Raw genomic sequence first — 16397 nt, forward strand, 5'->3', positions numbered from 1 at the left:
GCAGGGGTGCTGTTCCCCTCAGGGTTCTGGGGGCCAGGAATGGTGACAGTGGGATCAGTGGGGGGCATGTCAGCAGAATGCAGGCGAGTGGCGCTGGTGGGGGCGGAAGTGATGGCAGACACAGCAGTAGGGGTGGCGGAAGTCACTGAGCGTGTGACATCAGCGATGATGTGAGGGGCGGAAGTGATGTCACGTGATGCATGAGGAATTGAGAGGGGTGGAAGTGGCTGTGGGAGTGGCCATGATGGGGGCAGAAGTGACAATCAGCGTGGGGGTGGCAGCTGCACCAGCCGTATGGCTAATGGCATCCGAGCAGTTTCAGAGGCCGGGGGAACCTTCTGGAATGTTTGAGGAGCACTGGTTATGGAGGTGGATAGATAAAAGTTTGTTGTACTTACAGTTTTTGATGTTTGAGATGGAGTTGAAATACTGTTTGTTGAGAGTATGAATTCTCCTGAGGATGTAGTCGAGTGGGTCCTTTGCAATTCTGAGAGAGTGTGGCCCTCAGCTGAGGCAGGGCAGACTGGAGAGAGGTTAGGTGCCGGCGCATTGCTGCAAGCGTGGAGTAGAGGATCTTGACGGAGAACCGTTGCTGGTGTATTTGAATCTGTAGTCTGTACTGTTTGTCCTGTTGGGTCCGAACTCGGCTGGTTTAAAGGTGGTCCGGAATCCGTGTAGGATGAGTTGCTTACGGAGGCAGGCACCGAGGAAGCAAATATGGCTGTGGTAGCGAGTCTGTTTCAGGACATGGGTGAAGAGCTGCAGGGCAGAGGAAATGACCTGAGAGTTGCAGTGGGAGATTGTTGTAGAGAGGAGGAAGACTTCTTCAAGGTTGGCCAGCGCCAAGTTGTCCATTTGTAATTGGATCCTTGGTACAGCCATAACCCGGAGGAAGTATTGCCTCACTCAGCAATTTCAACCCATTCCCTGGATCCAACTAAGTTTCTCCCGGCTCCTTTACACTGGCCTCCCCACACTGGCAGAGTCAACCAGACTGCTGTGGGTCTGGAATCACATGGAGGCCAGACCGGGTAAAGGATGCAGCCGGAATAACTGAGTGAATCCTTTCCCACAATGGCGGTTCCCTTCCCTAACAAGGGAGAGAGGGAATCAGATGGGGGCTTTCTCCCCCGCACCACCCCCTCCCTGAAACGGTCTCATCGTTAGATTCCGAACTCCACATTTCTGACCGAATACCAATTCTGCCATCTGTCATGGTGGGATTCAAACCCGGGAGTCCCCGGAACCGGGTTGATATCCAATCGATAATGGCACTCGGCCGTCACTCCTTCAATCCCCCGGCGATGGCACGTGAACTCGCTGGTGCTTCCGCAGGTGGGAGGAGCGGGTGAAGCCCTTCCCGCACTGAGAGCAGGTGAACAGCCTCTCCCCGGTGTGCACCCGCTGGTGGGTCAGCAGGGTGGAGACCTGGGTAAAGGCCTTCCCGCACTTGAGGCAGCTGAAGGGCCTCTCCCCCGTGTGGACCCGCTGGTGGCTCTGCAGGTTGGAGGAGCAGGTGAAGCCCTTCCCGCACTGAGAGCAGGTGAACGGCCTCTCCCCCGTGTGGACATGCTGGTGGGTCAGCAGATTCCAAGAAGTGCTGAAGCACTTCCCGCACTCGGGGCAACTGAAGGGCCTCTCCCCCGTGTGGACCCGCCGGTGGATCAGCAGATGGGCGGAATACCTGAAGCCCTTCCCGCACTGAGAGCAGGTGAACGGCCTCTCCCCCGTGTGGATCCGCTGGTGGGTCAGCAGGTGGGAGGATGTGCTGAAGGACTTCCCGCAGTCGGTGCAGGGGAATGGCCTCTCCCCGGTGTGACTGCGCCGATGAGTCTCCAGGACAGACGGGAAACGGAAGGCTTTCCCACAGTCACCACACTTCCATCGTTTGTCCACGGGGTGGGATTCCTCAGATTTCTCCATGGCCACAGCGTCAGCTGCATACAAACACGTGTTGAGCCCCTCCCTGCCGTGAAATGCCTTCCCAGGCCGTATTCCTGTTTCAGGCTCCACGCACAGTGCACTGCAACAGTGGGGTCTCTCGTCCAGTCCCACTGATGCTGAAAACATCCTCAAACAGGAACCAAAAAGCGTTGATCCTTCTCACAGAAATCACAGTCAAAAATCGTTGCGGTCCCGATGGATTGAGTGACTGTCAGACATTGACATCAAAGTGAGGACTGCAGATGCTGGACAGTCAGTCGAAAAATGTGGCGCTGGAAAAGGACAGCAGGTCAGGCTGCATCCGAGGAGCAGGAGGGTCAATGTTTCGGGCATAAGCCCTTCATCCATTGATTTTGAAACTTCAGTCTTCAGATTTTCAAATACTCTGCAAAAAGAGATTACAAAAGCCATCACTATCAGTGCAAGGTAGAAATTCAGAACAAGCAATTCTACTTTCTGTGGAATATTCTTTTGTTGTTCCACAAAATTGAAAGCACCATCCCACTCTCTCTCCCCCTCTGTTCTCACTCCGCTCTAACTAATTCCCCTGAAGGTGCTGATTCAGGATCTTACAGGGGCAGAAAAAGCATAAACATCAAGACTGACATCTCTCTGAATTTTGGATACCTCCACCTGAAAGTTAATATCTTTCACAACGCTGGGATCCTGCTGAGAGTGAGCAGGTCTGATTTTGGGAAGCAAAAAAGTGTCCATTCAGGGTAAACCTGCAAAACAACTTCTTGAGGAAGGACTAGACACAAAATGGTTAATGACCCCGGGAAGGTGGGAGCAAAATTAGACATCAAGGCATTAACACCAACACACCTCAGTCAAACTCTTCTGCTCCCAGTCAGGGCAAAACATGCTCTGAAAGTCCAGCCTTCACAACCACACTTCTGATTTCACTGAAGACAATTAGAATCACACAGCACAGAAACAGACCCTTTGGCCCAACCTGCCCAGATATCCTAAATTAATCTAGTCACGTTTGCCATCACTTGGCCTCTATTAGGGCCGGGTGCTGGCAGCTGGGACTCAATTGGGTTGGCTATCTTGTCAGCAAGGACGAGTTGGACCGAAGGGTCTGTTTCTGTGCTGTACATCTCTATGACTCCAGTTCCGTTTGCCATCACTTGGCCCTGACCCATCTGAACCCTTCATATTCAGATGCCCATCCTGGAGCCTATTAACTTGTCATCGTACCAGCACCCACTACTACCTCTGGCAGCTCATGCCATCGCTCAAGTGACTCCACGTTGAAAGCGTCTGGTCTGTTGCACCAGATGACACCAGGATAATCTCAGATCGTTCCAGATCGCATCGATACTCAGTCAGTGGCTTTCCCGATCAGGATGTTGTACGTGATCAAACAGGTCAGTGAGTAGGCGATCGCCCACCTCTTAGTTCAAGTATCTCTATGAGAACTCCCTTGCTGGAGGGTCCCTTGGAGACACTTCAACTGGACTTCATTGAGTTGGAGAAATGAGTTGAGTTGCTATAAATGTGTTTTTCTTATTGCTGATGTCTTTTCTGAGTGGATTGAAGCCTACCCTCCTCCTAACGCGACTGCTGAGACTGTGGTGTAGATTTTGTTCAAGGAAATAATTCCCTGCTTCAGTATACCTGCGTGCATTAGCTCGGACAATCGACCACACTTTGTAGGTAATATTAACGGAGAACTCTGTTCCCAGCTTTGTGTTTGTCGGCAACTGCATGGTGCTTCTCATCCTCAGGCGGCCGGCCTTATTCAATGTTTTAACCAGACTCAAGACTAAACTTGCCAAATGGATGGCAGAGTCTGGCCTCTCCTGGTGATGCTAATCCCTGTGGCCTTATTCTAGATGCGATCCATGTCTGCGAGCAAGACACGACTGTCTCCAGCTGAGAGTCTGTCTGATCACCCCCTCCGTACCCCTTGGAAAGATTCGGCTCCCTTCTCAGTCCACTTCCACCACATGACCGAAGCAATGAGTGGTTATGTTCTTGCTCTAACATGATGCGTGCCTTTCACTCCCAGGAGCGTGCGGCCTACAGCGATGTTCCCTCCCTTTCAACCTCGTCACGGGTAGAGCCTGGTTCGTTGGTGCTTGTCAAGAACTGAACTGTCAAAGGTCTCCAACCTTGTTGTGATGGCCCCTTCCAGGTTTTACTTCCCACCCCTACGGCAGTCGCAGTCGTTGGGCGCTCAGCTTGGGTCCAACTGCACCATTGTAAATTGATTGACCGCACCAATCAAAAAGGGGGGGGGGGAAGAGGAGGAGAGAATCCTGGAATCACAACAAAAGGAATGGACCTTGTCCTGTTGGGTTTTTGAATCTTGCTGTTATTCTCATGTTAATCTTATGACAGATACTTGAACTAAGAGGAGGGACTTGTGGGGGATCGCCTATCTCCTTACCTTTCTGATCATGTACAACATTCTGATGGGTAAAGCTACTAAGTATGGATGCGACCAGGAATGATCAGAGATTATCCACCACCCATGCTGAGGAGATGTTGTCCAGTGCACCGGACCAGACGCCTTTGACGTGTGGAACGTGATGAAGATTGACTATTGCAATGGACTCTTAGATCAGAAAGACCAGATGGTCCATCTGGACAGTAGAAATCAGTGGGAGTTACCATTTTTTTTTATTTTACCTGCAGACGCAAGCCTAGTGAGGATAAAAATGATCAACTCAGGAACACCATCCCTTTTTGCAGGAAGGCCGACTCGAGAAAAGGGAAGCCTGATAGGGGAAACTCCTCAATCCACAAACAACTTATTTATACAGGCCCACAGAACGCTCTTCACCCCAGAGGCAGTAGTATTTCTCTCCTCTCTATCGGGAGATGACTCACTTGCCCCGCCCCCAATCCCCGATTCCAATCTATTCATCAGACTTCCTACTGCCGACCCTGCGAAGAGCAATATCACTTTCCAATAGCTCCGGTCTGTGTATACAAACAGCTGGTGTAACACTGGCTGGGGTACAGCAGGCCTTATGCGGCACATGGACCTGGAAGGGAACCCTTCCCTTGTGCATTTATAGGCCTTTTCTCTTTTCAGAACCTGATACTGTCACCAAGACCATGTACAATAGAGCTAAGGGAGAGCCCAATGGGAACAGCATTCTGAGGACCATTGTCTCCCATACAGTGCGAGTGCTCGAGTCACTTGGCCCATTTTTTACAGCGCTCAAGCAACTCCTCTTGCAAAACGTCGACCCTTTCCTCCTGTAGACCTGACCAGACCCCCTGCTGTAACATTTCAGTAACCTATTTTGAGAAACTCTCCGTAATATACACCAAACCAGACTATTATTTCTTCAGCTAAGGTAAAGCTACCAATTTCTTTGTCCTGGATGGCAAAGATGTCCCTCATAAGGTCACTATCGGAGCCCTTGTTCCCACAACAGTACCTTGTCCTGGCCAGTGGACAAGTCGATGGAACCTCCATCTGAGGGGGATGCAGCGGTAGGTCTCAGCCAACCTTGCTCCAACTGGAAGGATCCCAAGGGACTGGGTGACAATACAGGACACCCGATAGGCTGGGGAATCCAGAGTACCCTGGGGTTGGAAGGATCAGCAGGGGTGACAAGTTAACAGAACCACAATTCCCTCTTGTGCGGCCTGACCTTTCGAGGAAATAAGACTAAAGAGGCTCTGGAACAGACTAAACTGGGATTATCAGACCTGTGTCTTTACTCTGTGCAGAATCGGTCTGCCTTAGACTATATACTTGCCCAGGAGAGTGAGATCTGCACCATTGTCCAAGATAAATGCACTATGGGCATTCCCGATCTGACTGGCAAAATTACTAAGATACAAGAAGAGATCCAGGTATTCCTTGACAGAATGACTGAAGGGACCAGTTGGGGAAACTGCAGATCGGGCTGATGGTACGATTGGCTTATCAATTTAGCTATGTTTGTTTGTCAGTATTGGTATTGTTAGGTATTTAATTGCTAGGCTTATGAGGTCCCTTAGTGATATAGATTTGCCCCAGAAGATGCTCCTTTTGCGATCCGATGGCTCACCCACACGTGTCGATGGCGATGATAAATATGACCAGATGAGCTGCGAAGATGGTGGTGCCGCTCTACAGGATGTTGATGGCTGGACCACCTTGAAGGGCATTCATTTGGACTAGCCTTCTCTTTCAGTAATCGTGGTGCAATCAAAGGGAGGAATGAGGGTGTGGGCATCTGGGTGATAAAGTCTATAGCCTTAAAACTTGCCTTTAAACATCCAGACTAAAATGTAATGCTGAATTATTGAATACCTTTACTGCATTAGAAAATAAACAGACAGGAAGGCTCAGAAAGAGGAGAGAACTTAAAGATAGGGACACCTGGGCTCACCAAGTGATAACAGGATGCTGTGAGGCAATTAAGAACGTTTGCCTCAGCATCGGTGAATCTGTGTGAACAGGACCCCAAGTGATAACATTCACAGCCGTTCCCTTGTGAAATGAATGATAGTCTTTGAATCTGACCCTGAAACAAGACTCGGTACTATCCATAGCTTTGTAATTAATGGGTGGAGCTTGTCCATTGTAACGGATTCTTACTACCCCTTGCAAGCGGGGCAATCACAAAATAAATCTTTGCTGTCTTGAGATTTCAAAAGGACACGAGAGAGAGAGACCATTTTAGTGCTGAGGCTGTTGAATCCCGTCGAGAATTAACTTAGTGCTTATCTGCTATGGATTGAATTGAATTGCATTTTGGGACTTTATGATGAGAGATTTTTATTCCAGGCTTCCAAAGAGTATGATCTCCAGGACAAACCAAGAGAGAGGCTTTACAGGTCTGAGTTCTCAAAGGATTCCCTGGGCCACCTCAATCTCCACTTTAACATGGGAAGTAGGACAAAATGGCTTCTGCTTCGCTAACTCGGTGGGATTGAGTCAGGCAGATACTCACAACTCAGAACAAACAAGAAACCATAGACTGATGTCAATCCAGTGAAAAAAAACTGCAAATGCAGAAGTAACAAATGTGAACCTAACCATCAATCGCAGAAGTAACGGTTTAATCCTAACCGCCAGACAGGACAAATACGATTCCAAGAACAGGTTGTCTACAAGAAATTATGATAGATTAAATTAGATTCCCTACAGTTTGGAAACAGGCCCTTCAGCCCAACCAGTCCACACTGACCCTCCGAAGAGTAACCCACCCAGAACCATTTTCCCTCTGACTAATGTACCTAACACTACGGGCAATTTAGCATGGCCAATCCACCTGACCTGCACATCTTTGGACTGTGGGAGGAAACCGGATCACCCGGAGGAAACCCACGCAGACACGGGGAGAATGTGCAAACTCCACACAGACGGTCACTCAAGGCTGGAATCGAACCTGGGACCCTGGTGCTGTGAGGCAGCAGTGCTAACCACTGAGCCACCGTGCCGCCCTAGGCTAAGTCAAAAATGCATGAGGACCTTGCGGGATCTGACTGGTTGTTACTATGTGATCATGCTCAATGTCTGACTCGAAACAATGTCCATAAGTTCTATCCAAACTCTGTATAATTTGGTGGATTCTTTTGGCACACTAGAAGTACTCATCGGTGGCCCAGTGGTTAGCACTGCTGCCTCACAGCACCACGGTCCCAGGTTCGATTCCAGCCTTGGGGGGCTGTGTGGAGTTTGCACATTCTCCCCATGTCTGCTTGGGTTTCCTCCCACAATCCAAAGATGTGCAGGTTTGGTGAATTGACCATGCTAAACTGCCCATAATGTTAGGTGCATTAGTCAGAAGGAGATGGGTCTGGGTGGGTTACTCTTCAAAGGGTCGGTGTGGACTGGTTGGGCCGAAGGGCCTGTTTCCACATTGTTGGGAATCTAATCTAATCTAATCCTTCTGGGCTGATCAGAGTCTACCGTCCGGGCCATATCAAAGAATAAACTATTGCTTGTATGATTGACAAAGTCACTTCCAGGTGTGTTTATTGACCAATCCCAGAAATCCGAAGATCCAGACAGCAGTCCAGATCAGAACAACCAGATAGGAAATGGTTAATGTCCCCAGGATGTGGGGAGCAAAATAAGACACCAAGGCGTTAACACCAACATCAGGGAAAAACTGAACAGACGTAAAAAACATTCGTGGCAAGCCAGAATCACAGAAACAGTCCCTTCAGTCCATGCTGACCAGATATCCTAAATCAATCTCGTCCCATTTGCCAGCACTTGGTCCATGTCCCTCTAAATGCTTCCCAACATGTACCCATCCAGATATCTTTTAAAGGTTGTAATTGTACCAGGAGCCACTACTTCCTCTGGCAGCTCATTCTTTACACACACCACCCTCTGTGTATAGGAGTTGCCCCTTAGGTTTCTTTTAAATCTCACCCTAAACCTATGAGCAATCCCAGATCAAAGATCTTGTCTACTTACCCTCGCCATGCTCCACATTATTAATACAAGGTTGTAGGGTCACCCCTGTGGGATATAGGTAAAGCAGTGTTGCTTCTGCAAGGTAAATGAACTAACGCCAGGGTATAATTGTTTCAGCCAAGAGTGGAGTTAACAAGAATGAAAGCAATGTGAAGGAAATATATCATTGCGTTTGTATTAGCTAAAATGTGCATACATGAAATGTGCCTGCAAACAATTGTAGATGTTACAGACAAACAGATAAGGTGCTGTGAGGGGAGGGGTGTAGGTTAAGCTAGATATGCTCGTATAATCAGTTATAAGCATCCGTTTCCTGCTTCTGCAAAAACAAAAAAAACACAATCAGGGAGGTCAGAAGGCTCAGTGTCGGCGAAAAATGTGAGGAAACGTTGCTTTCGCAAACGAGGAAGCAGCTGGCGGTGAAAGAGGATATACGCTAACACTTTGTTCACGCACAAGGCTGAATAAGGCAAGAAATAGACAAGAGTAATGGACGCCACCGGGAAAGAATGGAGGGACAAACCGATCTTTTGAGGATAAGCTTGGAACATCGGGGGGGGGGGGGGGGGGGGGGCAGGGGGAGGAATGTGAATGAGGGAAAGAAGGTGAATGTGCTGGAGCAAGGTGGAGGAAGAACAGAGGATGTAAAACCGGTTTGAAGCTGCAATGAGGAATATTGCATGTGCTGTACTTGTACCTGTGGCAGTTACTGGTGGGAATCGGTTGCATTTTAAACATCAAAACAGGAGATATCCAGCCCTCCCCCTTCCCAATCTCTATCCTTCAGTCCCTCCTCACCCGGGTAACTAAGACACATACCTGAGTTTGCGGAGGCTGCTCCCTCCCTGCATTCACTCCAGTTGCTACAAGTGACCAATTTCCCCTCCTCCCATCTCTGCCTCCCTCCCAGGATGAAGAGTCGGCCAGAGGGCGGGAGATTCACTTTGAAACTGACAGGGCCACTTCCGCCTTGTGACGTCACAACGGAACTAGGGGCAGGGCGGGGAAAAGTGACGGTTGAGGGGGTGGGGCCATGGCCAACAGCGGGCGCATGCGCTGCGCCTGCAGCAGACCAGGACCGGAACACACTTTCCAAAAAAACCCCTCCCTTCAGAGAATCCCCACAGTGTGGAAGCAGGCCACTCGGCCTCACCGACCCTCCCAAGGGTCACCCACCCGCACTCATTCCCCTACATTTAACCCTGAGTAATGCACCTTATCTGCACATTATGCCTAATTTAGCATGGCCAATCCACCCTAAACTGCACATCCCTGGGTACTATGGGTATTACAGCATGGCCAATCCACTTTAGATTAGAGTGGTGCTGGAAAAGCACAGCAGTTCAGGCAGCATCCGAGGAGCAGGAAAATTGACGTTTTGCACAAAAGCCCTTGGGAATAGAGGCAGAGTGCCTGCAGGGTGGAGAGATAAATGAGAGGGGCGCGGGGGTGGGGGTGGGGGTGGGGATTGATAGAGATAAATTTCAGGTTGTCAGTTGTATATTGATTTTAATGAATACTTTGAAGCTGAGAAATTACTTGTAGCTGACCACAAAAAAAGGGCAGCAGGGGCATTTCGCAATAAGCTCAGTTTGTAGGTCTGCTTTTTGGACTATCAAGATAGTAAAGGATGATCTCAGAAGTCAGACGGTTCGATAAGATAAGGGGAACTGGACAAAGTAACAGGAAGGCTGTAACGAACAAGGACAGCCAAATAAGGCAGATTTAAAGAAAAACAAGCGCGGTAATTAATAAGTATGATAGGCTTAGGCTTGGGTGCAGGGAATTACCAAATGAAGGAATAACGGGTGCATGTAATAACCAAATAAAGGGATAGAATGAAATAGACAATCATAATAGATTTATTGCTCAGTGTAGGGGTGTCGAGAGAGCCCTCAAAAGTATAAAAAGCTCTGTATTTTACTGTCGGGTATGTCTCTCTTCATGCAGCCACCCATCTTGCAAGATGTTTGAATAAATGTGCTGCTTCAGAACTCTGACTCGGACTGAAAATTATTGATTAAGTGGGGTTCGTTTCTCACAGCACTATGGGTAATTCAACATGGCCAATCCACCACAACCTGCACATCCCTGGGCACTATGGGTAATTCAACATGGCCAATCCACTTTTGTTAGAGTGGTGCTGGAAAAGCACAGCAGTTCAGACAGCATCCGAGGAGCAGGAAAATCGACGTTTCAGGCAAAAGCCCTTCATCAGGAATAGAGCCTGCAGGGTGGAGAGATAAATGAGAGGAGGGTGAGGGTGGAGGGTGGAGGGTGGAGGGTGAGGGTGGAAGGTGAGGGTGAGGGGAAAGTACCATAGAATACAATAGGTGGGGGTGGTGAGGGTGGGGAGAAAGTACCATAGAATACAATAGGTGGGGATGGTGAGGGTGGGTGTGGGGAGAAAGTACCATAGAATACAATAGGTGAATGGGGGTGGGGATTGAGGGGATAGGTCAGGAAGGAGGGTGGGGGAAGGTAGCAAAGAGTACAATGGGTGAATAGGGGTGGGGATGAAGGTGATCCGGAATCCGTGTAGGATGAGTTGGTTACGGAGGCAGGCACCAAGGAAACAAACGTGGCTGTGGTAGCGAGTCTGTTTCAGGACATGGTTGAAGAGCTTCAGGGCAGAGGAAATGCAGTGGGAGAGGGATTCCTTGAGATTCTTGTAGAGAGAGGAGGAAAACTTCTTCAAGGCAGGCATTCTTGCAAGAGGATTCACAGTAGGGTTAAAATCAACTAGGTAAAAACAAGGACTGCAGATACTAGAAACCAGATTCTAGAATCACACAACTCCAGATTGTAGTCCAACAGGCTTCTTTGGAAGCAGGAGCTGTTGGAGTGCTGCCTCTTCATCAGGTGGTTGTGGAGGATAAGATCCTAAGACACAATTTAGAGCAAAACAGTCCAGTGTCCTGCCACTGAAATGGTATATTGAACAAACCTGGATTGTTAAGTCTTCCACCTTTTCAAATAGGTTACAGGTCTCATTACAATGTAAATCCCAGAACATCTTGTTGTCACCTTGAGATAACAAGGTTTTATAGCAAAAGCTCACATCTCAGCTCAGACAATGCATTAAAGGTGTGAGGTCAGAGTCTGCCTGTATCCCAATCTTGAGTCAGACTGGTTCTGTTTCCAAAGTCGAATTTACAAACTATTACATGTATTGACTGCCTGCAGATTTTTCCTTAAAAAAAAATGCACATAGAATGTATCTGCAAATATACATCGCCAATTTATTTCTAATTTTGTTTCATTTTTCTTGTTTAATTCCCTTCGATGATGTGGGAGAATTGTTAGATTTGGGTCAGCCATTTGGTCACATATTAAAGCCTAGAAACCATTTTGAATGTCAGCTTAGTGCCTGCTTGCTAAAGCTTGTGTTTCCCAGGCTCAGCGGAGACGGTTGGCCTTGCAGCTGTACTGCTTCCTGATAAACAAATTCTTTCCTGACATGGGGCTTTATTTCCATCCCCCACAGTTGGCGAGTCCTGCCAGGTCACCGGCCGATATCCTTTGAGAGATGAAATATAGAGGGTAGTTGCTGCTTTTGTTGTGTCCAAAATAAAGAGGAAAGCTGGCCAGGGACAAAAGTGCTGTGAGAAATTGAGAGACACGATTTCGGTACAAATAGTTAAGATGTGCATGACCTCAGAGTCTAAGGGGAATAGAGCCGTGGGGGTAGGGTAAAACATGCTTCTCTATAATAAAGGACGAGACAGAGTAGAAAAACAAGTCCTTGATTGATAAGACCACTAACTCTGACAGAGAAGAATAAGTCCTTGACTGATAAGACTGCAGGCTAGAAAAACAACTAGGGAGACATATACTGCAGACTTTGTGATAAGGGTCCAGAATGGAAAAATAATGAATGTTCAGAATGTGAACCTCGTGACTCTTTAGAGCTATAGAAGGGAGGAGCTTGAACTGTATTTAATCAGAAACATTGTTAGCCTGGCGCGCCTTTTTTTTCAAGGGTGCCCAACTCTGCAGACTTGTTAATAAAACTTTGTTTTCCTGAATTTGTCTAGAGCGATTATTGAGAAGTGATTTTCGTTTCTAACAGAAATGTTGATACAATTCTCCCTACTCAGCCACAAGATACTAGTGAGAGAACTCAACAGGGTCCTAGCATCTGGACGTAATGCTGCTGAGGGCACTTGTGCTTTACAAAGTTAGTAATAAATAATTTGCTTACCGCAGGGTTATGAGAGGTGAAACCCTATTTGATAAGCCCTGGACCCACACTGAGGACCGTGGCATGCTTCAAGATGCCCTCAATCTGTTCGAGTGCCCAACATTAGTTTTAATTGGCAAGTAGAAATCTGAAGTATAATTGCTCACTTCAGGATATCCAGATTTAAATGAATTTGGCATACAGGACACATTGGGCAACTATTAAAGACTCTGTTGTATTTCCCTGGGTTATGGACTCATGCAGAGACACAAACAACTTGTATTGAAAAGTGTTCGATTTGCAAATAGAACAAAGGAGAGGTATATAGAGTTTGCCCACTTGGTTAAGCAGCAATGTGTCACAGCCAGGATTTATCAGGCTCAATTCCCTAACTTGGGCTGCTCTGGAATGTGAGTGCCTCATTAGCCTTGGAAGGAAGGAAGGAATAAACAAAAGCTGACAAACTGAGATATGAAGCAAGTTAGAAAATGTTACAGAGAGACACACACAGGCAGACGTTTGCAGGAAAGTTAACACTTCATAATCTGGTTTCAATGCACATTAGCCTGGGTATGGTACTGATATCACAGGGGTCTCAAAAAGGGTACTCCCTCAATACGCAAACCAAAACATGGGTGCCTCCTGCTGGACTGGTTTGTGTTCATTCTTTGCTGCTGCCTATTTCAGTTGATGATGTCCATTATTGTGGCACCCAGATTTTCGGAAAGCAGCTAGGAAAAGATCTGAAGCGTGTTATTCAGCTTTTGTACTGGTTTACAACTTGCGTATATAGTATCACCTCGCTTACATTGTCATGAATATTGTCTAATATGAGGAGATGTATTTAGTAGATGAATCAAAACCATCTCAATGACTGAAACAGCTGACACTGCATTGTTGGACAAGTGGGAAATATTTGCATCAGTTAATGAAAACTCTTCAAAGTTTACAGTCACGGGTACGTCAAGCTGAAGTATCAGGACCGGGGCATATTGGAGCCTGCTTCCTCGGGCAGAGAGTTCTGCAGATACACTACTCTCTGGGAAAACCAGCAGCCCTCACTTCCTCCTCCTCATCTCTGTCCTAAACCTACTCCCCCAAAGCTTGGGGCCTAGTCTCAGCCACCAGCAGAAATGACTGGATAGGGTAGTGCTTCATCCTCTCAGTGCAATGAATTCCCACTTTCCACCAAAATCCCGGATGTCTCACTTAGTTGCTTGCTGTCTCACAAATGAAAGATTTCGTTGTAACTTCTTCCGGTCCCAGTAGGGCAAAACATCTTTGAAAGCTCCTCTGAAAGCCCTGTCTTCACAACCACACTTCTGCTTTCACCGAAGACACTAAGAGTCATACACCACACAAACAGATCCTTCCACCCAACTCGTCTATGCCAACCATATATCCAAAATCAATCTGCCATTTGCCAGCATGTGGCCCATATTCCTCAAAACCCTTCCTATTCATGTACCCATCCAAATGCTTCTTAATTGTTGTAATTGTACCAGCCTCCACCACTTCCTGTCAGCTCGTTCCATAAATGCAAAACCCTCTGAGAAAAAGTGGCCCCTCGGGTCCCTTTTAAATCTTTGCCCTCTGAGCTCAAACCTCTGCCTTCTAATTTTGCACTCCCTTATCCGGAGGAAAAGACTTTGGCTATTTACCCCTATTCATGCCCCTTATAAACTTCTATAAACTTCCCGACACGAAGGGAAAACAGCCCCAGCTTATTCAGACTCTCGCTCAAACCCTCCAACTCTGACACCAGCCTTATAAACCTTTTCCAAACCATTTCAAGTTTCACAACATCCTTCCATAGGATGGAGATCAGAATTACACACAATATTCCAAAACTCAAACCCTCCAGTCCTGGCAACATCCTGGTAAATCTTTACCGAACCCTCTCTAATAGTATTCTTCCTATTACAGGGACACGAGAACCATACTCAGTACTCTGAAAGTGGCCTCACCAACATCCTGTACAACCTCAACATGATGTCCCAACTCCTATACTCAATGGGGTGAACAATGAAGGCAAGTGTGCTAAACGCCTTCTTAACCACCCTGTCTCGCAGCGAAGCAACTTTGAAAGAACTGTGTACCTGAACCCCACCATGTCTCTCTCACAGCATGACACAGGGCCCTACCATTAACTGTACAAGTCCTGACCGTCCTTGCTTTAGCAAAACGCAAGCCCTTGCTTTTGTTCATACCTCACTCATACACACGTGCTCTCTCAGACATGCACACATACACCCCCAACACACAGGCATATACTCCATCACACTCTTATGTGCACTCATGCATAAACTCACATCACTTTTTGGGCAAATTTGTATTGGCAGAATTATGTTTGCAGATACATTCAATTTTGCTCAAAAAGTGCACAGTCTGCAGGCAGTCAATCCATGTAATATTTTATAAATTCATACTTTGGAAATAGAACCAGTCTGATTCAAAATTGGGACATTGGCAGACTCGAACCTCACACCTTTATCTGGGCTGAGTTGTGACTTTTTTTAAAAAAAAACTGAAGTCATCTTGAGAATGTGAATCAAAAGATGTTATGGGATTTACATATTAATGAACTGAAACCTGCAACGCATTCTAAAAGGTGAAAGACTTAACAACAATCTTGGTTTGTTTAATATATCCTATCAGTTGCATGACACTGATCTTTAGCTATAAAATCTGTGTCTTATGATCCTGCTCCACAGCAGTGTTCCAAAAGCTCACACTTCCAAATAAACCTGTTGGACTATAACCTGGTGTTGTGTGATTTTTAACTTCGTTCAGGCGAGTCCACCACCGGCTCCTCCACATAATTTCTAGTGAGCACAACCCACACCTCCCAATGCTGCCAGTAAACTTTACAATGCCGATGAAATGACACACTCTGCACTCCTGAAAAATTCACTTTCGAACGAAACTGGCTGCTCATTTACTGATCCATCTGATACGCGACATTGGAAGCTTAGTGCAGAAAGCTGAAAGAAATGAGCAGCTTTAAAACAAAAACCTTGGCGCTCAAAGCTTTCAATGAGAGTCTGAGCGGGGGGTAAATTCAGGTAACTTTTATTGAGATCCAACTTTGTTACAGCTTCAAACCCCCTCAGCAAAAAGGCAGAGAAAAAGTAGCTGCTTTTTAAACCGTTCAAGGTCAAAGCGCACACGCTACCCCACCACCCCCCAACCCACCTCACTTCTTTACTATTGGTCACCACCAAGTTGTCCCTTTGTAATTGGGTCCTTGGTACAGCCTTAACCTGGAGGAAGTGTTGCCTCACTCAGCAATTTCAACCCATAACCTGTATCGCACCATCTGCTGCAGTGGGATTCAAACCCGGGAGCCCCGGGAACTGGGTTGATAGTCCAGTCGATACTGACACTCAGCCATCACGCCTTCAATCCCCCTGCAATGGTACATGAACTCCCTGGTGCCTCCAGAGGTTGGTAGAGCTAGCGAAGCCCTTCCCGCACAGGGGGCAGCTGAAGAGCCTCTCTCCTGTGTGGATCCGCGGGAGGGTCAGCAGGCTGGAGGCCTGGGTAAATCTCTTCCCGCACCCGGGGCAACTGAAGGGCCTCTCCCCCATGTGGACCCGCTGGTGCCTCAGCAGGGTGGAGGAATCGCTGAAGGCCTTCCTGCACACTGGGCAGCTGAAGGGCGTCTCCAGAGTGTGGATCCGCTGGTGGGTTAGCAGGGTGGAAGAAGTGCTGAAGCCCTTCCCGCAGACGGGACAGGGGAACGGGCTCTCCCTGGTGTGGCTGCGCCGATGAGTCTCCAGGACAGATGGGACACAGAAGCTTTTCCTGCAGTCGCCACACTTCCATCGTTTCTCCACAGGGCTGGATTCCTCGGGTTTCTCCATGGCCGAAGCTTCAGTTACA

The 16397-nt window shown here is 47.6% G+C and overlaps 5 protein-coding genes across 5 annotated transcripts in view; 2 read left to right on the forward strand and 3 right to left on the reverse strand.

The window, feature by feature from the left end:
* Nucleotides 1–1261, reverse strand: part of LOC148145051 (uncharacterized) — a 234563-nt gene extending 233302 nt beyond the window's left edge. The window contains 1 exon segment of the mRNA XM_087975463.1: nt 399–1261. The gene's annotated coding sequence lies outside the window, so the exon portion shown is untranslated.
* LOC148145057 (uncharacterized) overlaps nt 1–9189 on the reverse strand; it is a 109227-nt gene extending 100038 nt beyond the window's left edge. Inside the window, exon 1 of the mRNA XM_087975510.1 lies at nt 9149–9189. The gene's annotated coding sequence lies outside the window, so the exon portion shown is untranslated. The remainder of the gene's footprint in view (nt 1–9148) is intronic.
* The window catches only part of LOC148145053 (uncharacterized), a 258116-nt gene that overhangs the window by 191973 nt on the left and 49746 nt on the right, over nt 1–16397 (forward strand). The gene's annotated exons all lie outside the window — the stretch shown is intronic.
* Nucleotides 1–16397, forward strand: part of LOC148145055 (uncharacterized) — a 222097-nt gene that overhangs the window by 132508 nt on the left and 73192 nt on the right. The window lies entirely within an intron of this gene.
* LOC148145059 (uncharacterized) overlaps nt 2076–16397 on the reverse strand; it is a 114082-nt gene continuing 99760 nt past the window's right edge. The window contains exon 3 of the mRNA XM_087975464.1: nt 2076–2329. Within this exon, the coding sequence (XP_087831590.1) occupies nt 2119–2329 (211 nt within the window). The 3' untranslated portion in view covers nt 2076–2118. The remainder of the gene's footprint in view (nt 2330–16397) is intronic.

The sequence above is a fragment of the Chiloscyllium plagiosum genome, unplaced genomic scaffold (genome assembly GCF_037043375.1).
Source record: "Chiloscyllium plagiosum isolate Xiang-an unplaced genomic scaffold, Cpla_swu_hap1 HiC_scaffold_27, whole genome shotgun sequence".
NCBI lineage: Eukaryota > Metazoa > Chordata > Chondrichthyes > Orectolobiformes > Hemiscylliidae > Chiloscyllium > Chiloscyllium plagiosum.